Raw genomic sequence first — 8,538 nt, 5'->3', positions numbered from 1 at the left:
TTGTGTTTGTGTTTGTGGTTGTATTTTAAGTTTATTTAAATTCTGTTATATTTCAAAAAATGTAACCGCTTGAAAATGTGTTTTGAATAAAAGTGTTGTGGAAAAAAAATAAACATTGCATTAAAGTTCAACATTACATTACATTAAACATTAAACATTAAATTAAAGTACATGTAAAATAAAAACATACAATAATCATAAACTAGTCTTCGTCTTCATCTTCATACTCTTCTTCGACCTCGTCATCTTCATCTAGTTGTGGATCAGTCACATGTTCGGGAATGTTTGAAGGTCCTGAATTTGGATCATAGCGTATACGGTGGTTTGGTGAAAGATTCCAAATGTGTTCAATAAAATTATCTCGAAGAAAATGATGACTGCCTTTATCCATTAGTTCTTTATCCATTCGCATATGTAGTGCAACCCGTTCATGTAAGTCTAAATGTCGAGGACGACGCGTCGGCGGATAATCTTCTTCGAGATCACAAAATGCACGACCATTGTCTTCGGTTATCATATTATGTAACAACACACAAGTGTACATAATAAGTTGAATTTTGCTTATATAAAATTGTCGTGCCGGGTTTTTAATAATAGCGAATCGACCTTGAAGTATACCAAAAGCTAGTTCAATATCTTTTCTAGCAGACTCTTGGAATCTTTTAAATTTTTTTGCTTTTGGATCATTGATATTTTTGAAAGATTTAACAAGAGTAGACCATTCCGGATAAATCCCATCCGCCAAATAATAACCTCTACTAAAATGCAATCCACTAACAGTGTAGTTACATGGAGGTGACATATCTTTTAGTAATTCGTTAAATAAATCCGATTGATTTAGAATGTTTATGTCGTTGTTTGAACCAGCCGACCCAAAAAAAGAATGCCAAATCCATGTATCATACAAGGCAACTGCCTCCAACATGATTGTTGGGTAACCATGATCACCTTGTGTAAATTGCCCTTTCCAAGCAACTGGACAATTTTTCCAACCCCAGTGCATACAATCGATGCTCCCTAACATACCCGAAAAACCATGTATTTCTTCACGTTTAGAAATTAAACGTTGCACATCATGCGCATTTGTCCGTCTCATATACTCGGCCGAATATAAGTGTAAAACACTCTTGCAGAAGTTTTCCAAACATAAATAAGAAGTTGATTCACCCATGTGTAAGTATTCATCAAAAGCATTGGGTGCAATACCGTACGCTAATTGTCTTATAGCGGACGTACATTTTTGAAAAACGTTAAAATCGAATAAACCGGTTGCATCTCGTCTTTGTTTAAAATAATTAATATAATCGGGTATAGGTTCTAGATTAAAATTGATTATACCTCGACATATACGGATAAACAAAGACTTGCTCATATGAAAGCGTCGTCGAAACCTATCGAGCGGGAAAGTAGGGTTGTCGGAAAAATAATCGTTGAATAGTTGTCTAGCTTTTCCTTCTCGATCTCTAGGAAAATGTCTTCTAGGAGCTCTAGGTATCGATACGACTTCACCTTCGGCTTCATCTTCTTCTTCTAAAAAATCAATTACATCGAGTACTTGCGTTGGATTATATGCACTTGCAAGTGCTAACGCCTCTTTATAAATTTCGTTATCTCGATCCTTTTTCAAATAAATAACTTTTTTAGAGATAGTGCTAGCTTGAAAAAAAATAAAAATAAAAAAATAAAAATAAGCCAAACGGCTATTTTGCAACGGATATATCACATTTTTTGGGCCCCACCTGCGTGCTTGTAAATGTCGTTGTTCGGCATTTTGGACCGCGGTGGTAGCAACCGCGCCCCAACCGCGCTTGCTAGCATCGGTGTGATGCAACGACGGTGGGCAACGAAGCTCCAACCGCGGACCAATGTGAACGGTCTAAACAAAGATAAGTTACATGGGAAGAAATGAATTTCTATGTGGTCTGTCACATCTGGATTTCATAGTTGAGCACTCCAATGGGCGTGTTGTAAAATTCAGCCAATTAGGCATATCCAAGACCATCTTTATCCCTGAAGGGGTGTGTTGCTGGGTGGGGGTGAGGTGCTTGATGAGCGTACTGCTAGACTGCTGTGTAATGGGGTGGAGTGTTAAGTGGCGTGTTGGGTGATGTATTAAAATCTGATTGGAAGTTGGGTGAAAAAGGGAGATAAAAACTAATTAAAAAAAGGAAAAATGCAGCACGTGAGCCATTTCTTCCGTGCTTACTTGATGCACACCACCAACACATGAGCCAACACGCCTTGTTATGGTGTGCTAGGTGGCGTGTTAGCCCAACACACACCTCAACACAGGCGCAATAAAGAGGGTCTAAAAACTCAAATCAATTGAAAAAAGATGGTCAAAATTAGAATACATCTTATCATGTCTAAAAGGGTACTAATCAAACAATCTTTCTCTCTTCTCTTTTTATATATATGGAAAGTCATATGTATACAATTATTTTTTTTATGTTCACAATCAATCATATTTTACAGTTGTACAACAGTGTAAAATATGATTAGTTGTGTACACAATAAAAATGATTGTGTGCGTATCATCACTCTTTATATTATATTATATTATATATTATATATTATTATATATTATATATTATTATTTTTTTTATTATTTATTATTTATTATGTTATATTATAACAAAATTAATATTAGCAAAACAAGTTTAATAAAATTTTACATGTCATACATATAACCCTTGATATAAAAGTAAGAATGATCAAGGATTATCAAATTAAACAACAATATTAGCCAATATGCTCTTAAACACAAACATCACAAAGTACCTTTTGTTAGACGGGTTTAGTATTATGGCCTAAGTCCGATTGTAAGCTTGAGTCCGTTAGGGTTTTGTGTGACTTCTAGGGTTTATGTGTAGTCTATATATACCGCTTCAATAATGAATAATAAGATACGGGGGTTATATTATTTAACATGGTATCAAGAGTTTAGATCTGATCCCGAGACCTAGTCGAGCGCTATGAGCCGCTATTTCTATACCGCCCCGTCAAACCTGCACTTATCTCACGTCAATCGGCACTATCCTTTCTTATTCAAACTGCCGAATTGATTCTTTCTTTTGAATATCACAACCACTTTCTACAACATGCCACTTAACTATCTTTTATTTGCTTCTTGTTCAACAACCGTATAACTTGTTGCCTACTGTACTAAAAAAAAATAAAAAAATTAACTCAATTATCAAGCATGTCTACGCTTATCAACCTTCATATCATCATCAATAAAGCCAAATATTATTGTTTCTTTTTTTTTACCCCTTGATTCCAATAACAACTTAGAAAATAAATCAGCGTGGGGCTGAGCCGCCTACCTTGACTAGGTTCCAAACCCCGAAGAAAAAAAAGGGAATATAGTCAGAAAAATTTATTTGCAGCGTTGAAGAATACTGTTATCGTCGACAAAAGTAGCATATCAAAGCGGTACTTGATCCTTAGGCACAGCAAGCCACGGCGTAAAAGAAAAAGAAAATGCTACGGAAAAGGAGAAGCCGTCAAAAAATCTGCATCTCTATCAACGATTATCAGACTATTCGATGCAACAAATGAGAAAAAAATAGAGTTTATTTTATTTCTTTAATTTTATATTTAGTGTTTTCTTCCAATCCGAGCTTTCGCGATTTCGCCGCTCGGACTGCAGGGGAGTGTTAGACGGGTTTAATATTATGGTCCAAGTACGATTGTGGGCTTGAGTCCGTTAGGGTTTTTGTGTGACTTCTAGGGTTTATGTGTAATCTATATATACCGCTTCAATAATGAATAATAAGATACGGGGGTAATATAGACTAACACCTTTGACCTAAATCACAATTCTTTTTTCCTTTCCTTTTTCTTTTATGACTTCAATTCAGATACATCTCTAATCTCTAAACCATATAAAGCGTGAGGTTATAAGCTGACGTGACAGGCTACTAATTACTCCGCTAATGATGGTCCACGTGTAATTAACTGTGTTAATTACAATTATATTGCTTAATTACCTAAAAAAATACACGTGTCCATGAAGCCTAGAGAATACGAGTATCAGTTTTAGATTAGAAACAACTAAATCGCTGCTTCAATACAACTTCTTCCTCTTTCTTCCAAACTGAAAAACCCTAATCTATTAACCGTCAATCACGGCTTAATGCCGCCATAATTCATAACGCCTGTATCACTAATTAATTCGTTGTGATTTTACTTAGCGGTATCAATTTCATAAACTATAGCCACTTTTTTCCAAATCGCCGGAAGTTTATTCGTTATGACGAGGGTTTATTGAATAATCGAGGGCAATCTGATAAATTAAAGTCGTCCGACGGTTTATCGTTCATGTAATCGAATTCCGGATGACGAAGATTATAGCATATTCGTCTAGAACGACTTTGGCGATTTTGAATCGATTATACCGATTCCATTCCTATCTTTCTGGTTGGCGATTTTCAGTCGATTTCCTATGTTTCTGGTAATTTTCTTGCTCAAAGTTTGTATTCTGTATTTTATTTTATTTTTTTTGCTTTTTTGTTATCGATTAGGGTTTTGTTTATCATTGCTTTGTTAATTCCTGTTTTTGTATTTGTTTTTGCTGTTTTAAATGTCTGGTTCTGTTAGTTTTTCACTTAAAATTAGTTGCAGCTTGCTGGGTGTTGGTTTTTAGGAGGATTATTACATTGTGTAATCGTAATAGTCATTTATTGCTTGGTTTGAACGCAGGGTTTAACATTGACGTGTTCTATTAATATATGGAGGTATGTGATTGTTTGAATTATAATTGATCAGGAATAAAAAATCGTAATTGAAATTTAGAATTTGATTGCTGAATAAGTATGATATTTATATTTGTTACTTAGTATTAGTATTGGTATGAATTAATATGATATATATGGATGAATTACGATGAACTTACTTATATTTCTCGGCGATAAAGAACAGAAGCAAGCATGTTTATGAAAAAGTATATTTTTTTTCAATAACCTTTGGGTTATTCAATCATTAATCGTTATATTGTAAGGTTTGAAGAAGGTTTATGAAAAAGTGTATTTTATACATAACCCTTAGGTTATTCAAGCTTGGAAGTCACCTTTGATTGAATTACATTTTTTTGGGTAATTTTAATATATAATCAATTTTTTAAAAATTTAGATTCTATAATAGTTATGGTTAAACACTCTTCTTAATGAAAATGGATCTTATTACCTTTATCAGTGTTACATTCATGGATTGATTTCCTCTTTGGTAACTCTATTTCACTCTACAAGGTACCTTCATCTAAATTCCCAAGTTTATTTAAGTTGATTTTAGAACGTAACTTGCGTTCGGCAACTGATATATATGGAGTGATTGCAGCTCAAGACAGGACCTCAGTTGATGAAGAAACTAATTACTTATGTGAGTTTTTTTCGTTATGGTACTAAGACATTTAATTTGTAACTTTTTGTATTATTTTTTTAAATTTAGGGTTCTTAATTCAAATGAACATGAATGGAAATTTGTGATGACTTCTTTCCGTTATCTGTTCCTTACATCTAATCGGTACCAAACTTTGTTTCTTGTGGTTTTAGTAGTTGCTCATTTTGGTTTACTGAGTAGCATCATCAAGTAAATCATGCATCATTAAGTTTATGTGATGTAATATGTATCAGTCTGTTGCAGTTATGCTGATTTGTTGGACGCACACAAGTTGTTTGAGGTAAAGTGACACAATCATATTAACGCAAGCTGTTTGAGGTAAAATATCTATATTTCAATTATCATTTCCCTATTCATACTCATAATAGATTTAAATTGCACTTTTATGGGTTAATGTTGTTTTGATCAAAGTGTATATATAGTGGGTTTGATCAGCAGTACGACGAAAGAAATATTTGCTGGAAATGCACCTGGAAGGACTGATTATAATTGTACATAGGTTGTTTTTTGCTTTGGTTGTTTCGATTTCGTTGTTTTCTCTGTTGTCTCATCGGTTTTAATTTTTCATTGTGGCAGCAATTGGTACTCAAATATATGATGTTTTGATCAATTTAGGTTACTGTACTCATTTCATGTGGCCTGCATCTGCCATTGGGTTCCCACGCCTTGAAATTTAGCGCCCAACAACTGGTACTCATTTCTATCATGTCCTTTTTGCTTTTTTGAGTTTGGTTTCTGCCTGTAGCTCTACGCATTGCTCCCACTGCTCACTCTCGCAGACTATTTTTTGACAATTTTCTATAATATTCATTAACATTTGCTGATGTCCCTTTAGCTTCATTTGGGTTTTTATATACCCAAATTGACTCATCCATGACCCAATGGATTGAAAGTTTATTTATTAGTAAGTTACTTAAAAAATATGCAGAATCATCAACAATTTTTGTGGTCCATTTGCTATTAAAATCATCTAAATATGGGTCATGGACACTCGATCTTTTTTCGATCCACTACTATCAACATTTTTGTTAAGAGTTTTGGTTTCTGCTATTATTTTTGTTAAGAATTTTGTTAAAAATTATATAGACTCTATTATTAAGAATTCTGTTGACGAACATCATGTAGACTCTATTATTGAAAATTCTTTTCACCAATGATTTTCTTTCATTATAATCTTTTTAAAATAAGGAGTATGAACTAAGAATTACTTTATGTTGAATATTGAGGTTTTGTACTCTGACTGGCAACTTTAAAGGTATAAATTGTTTTATTTTTGATCAAAATGTAACAGCCATCAGCTAAAGCTTTGGGTCAACTGGTTAATCAAATGTACTTCAGAAGATCATTGTGAATGGCTTAAAGATTTCTCCCATTTTCGTCAACTCATTCAGCTACATAATAAACCTTATTCTTCTGTAAGTTATTATTGTTATTTATTTGTATATTTATCATCAGGTATTTTGTATATTAACATTGGAGAATGATATACTCCTATATGAACATGAATATTTGTGTTACATTTGATGATCCGAGTTATGTGTTTTCGGAGAATGATCCCTTAAAATTTATGAAGAAACAACACAAGCTCAATATAGTATGCCGTTACTTAGTTCTAATCGTTGTATGTAGATTTCTTGTGCTTAATGTATAACCTAATACAATGTTTTATGATTCACGATTCGAGCTACATGTTTTCAACAAATAATCTCATAGATATCTTGAAGAAGATTCAGACACTCGATTTGGTATGTAATGAACTATAAGCAAGTTCTTTTATGTACAGTTCATGTATTTAAAAAATGATTATTTTGATCTTGTGTTGTTTTTAAGGTCAAGATCAAATCACGTTAGAAGGGTGGCCTATTGATTGATGAAGTTATGTACACCAAAGAATACAAAATCAAAACCACTTCCTCGAATTTATTCTCATGACATAGTAGATGTTTGCAATGTAGATCGTACCATTTATCACTAACGGGTCATAATTTATCACTATATCACAATTACCGTTTCACAGCTGCAATAGTTGACTTTCATAAAGAATTGCCACCGGTTAATAAGCAATTGAAGTGACACAACATGTATTTCATTATGTCGTTTCGAACAAAGCTACAAAGTTGAATCCGTGAATCCTTGCGTTACTTGGAAACATTGCTACTGTAACTTACACAAAGAGTATAATATTTGATGTTTTGTTATTTGATCACCTTATTATATTATACCTATATCTAAATGATAAAGTGAAAATGAATAGTACAAACTTAACCCCTTAACTTCTTTCACTTTATCTAAGCTTAACCCCTTAATTTTCATTAACATACAAATCGAACCCTCCACTTTTTACGTATATTTTTCCCAAAAATTCACAAGCTTAACCCCCTTACTTTTATTAAAATACAAATCGAACCCCCACTTTACTAACTTTTTTTTTTGTTTTTTACTAATATTCAGTTTTCACAAACTTAACCCCTTAACTTTTATTAAAATACAAATCGAACCCTCACTTTATACGTACAGTTTTTTCAAATTTCACAAACTTAACTCACTACCTTTTATTAAAATACAAATCGAACCCCCACTTTACTAACTTTTTTTTTTTAAATAAAAACCCGAACGCTAAAAGCAGTAACTTTCACAAAAGGAACAACCTTTTAATGTTATGTCGAATTTTTTTTTTTTTTACAAAATAGATCAAGACTTTTTTTTTACTCGCATTCAAAACGGAGCCCCCGGCGCGAAACGAGGGCTCCACAACTAGTTTTTTCTATAATATAAAACTAACGTACGGTTTCATAAATTCTTTTAACATAATTTAAAAGTATATTTTTTGAGCTTAATTGTTTCTTGCACCTTATCTAAAAATATTAAACAATTGTAAACAAATTTATATAATCTTGTGTTGTAGCGACTTCCGGATAAGTTTGTTCAAATTCCAGAACTAACATATGGCGGCCAATATAAATGCTTTTATCTCCAAAAAAGTTATTCATATATGGGGTCCAAAAACAGAAAGGAGAAGAAAAGACCAAATTTCGTAATATAGAATTAATCATTTATAATGAAGTTGGTGATGAAAAGAAAAATATATCTACTGCGCTTTTTGGGGAAATCGACCATCCTGACTACTTACAAAATGAG

The 8,538-nt window shown here is 32.9% G+C and overlaps 1 protein-coding gene across 1 annotated transcript; it reads right to left on the bottom strand.

Moving 5' to 3' along the window:
- Window positions 1-202: 202 nt before the first annotated feature.
- On the bottom strand, window positions 203-1,770 carry LOC139842366 (uncharacterized). Its single transcript, XM_071832515.1, has 2 exons — window positions 1,740-1,770; window positions 203-1,656 (listed from the first exon to the last, which is right to left on the bottom strand). Exons 1-2 carry the CDS (start codon window positions 1,768-1,770, stop codon window positions 203-205), a joined length of 1,485 nt encoding a protein of 494 aa, XP_071688616.1.
- Between the last annotated feature and the right edge of the window lie 6,768 nt (window positions 1,771-8,538).

This window comes from Rutidosis leptorrhynchoides, chromosome 1 (assembly GCF_046630445.1).
Source record: "Rutidosis leptorrhynchoides isolate AG116_Rl617_1_P2 chromosome 1, CSIRO_AGI_Rlap_v1, whole genome shotgun sequence".
NCBI lineage: Eukaryota > Viridiplantae > Streptophyta > Magnoliopsida > Asterales > Asteraceae > Rutidosis > Rutidosis leptorrhynchoides.
Note: the sequence above shows the minus strand (reverse complement) of the source record. Positions and strands in the feature narration are given on the sequence as shown.

What these genes read in the sequence shown, in the direction of transcription:
- LOC139842366 (XM_071832515.1), bottom strand. Translation starts at nt 1,770, where the DNA reads ATGCCGAACAACGACATTTACAAGCACGCAG. An exon ending in CGACATTTACAAGCACGCAG is followed by an intron (nt 1,657 to 1,739) that starts GTGGGGCCCAAA and finishes TTTTTTTTCAAG; the next exon opens with CTAGCACTATCTCTAAAAAA.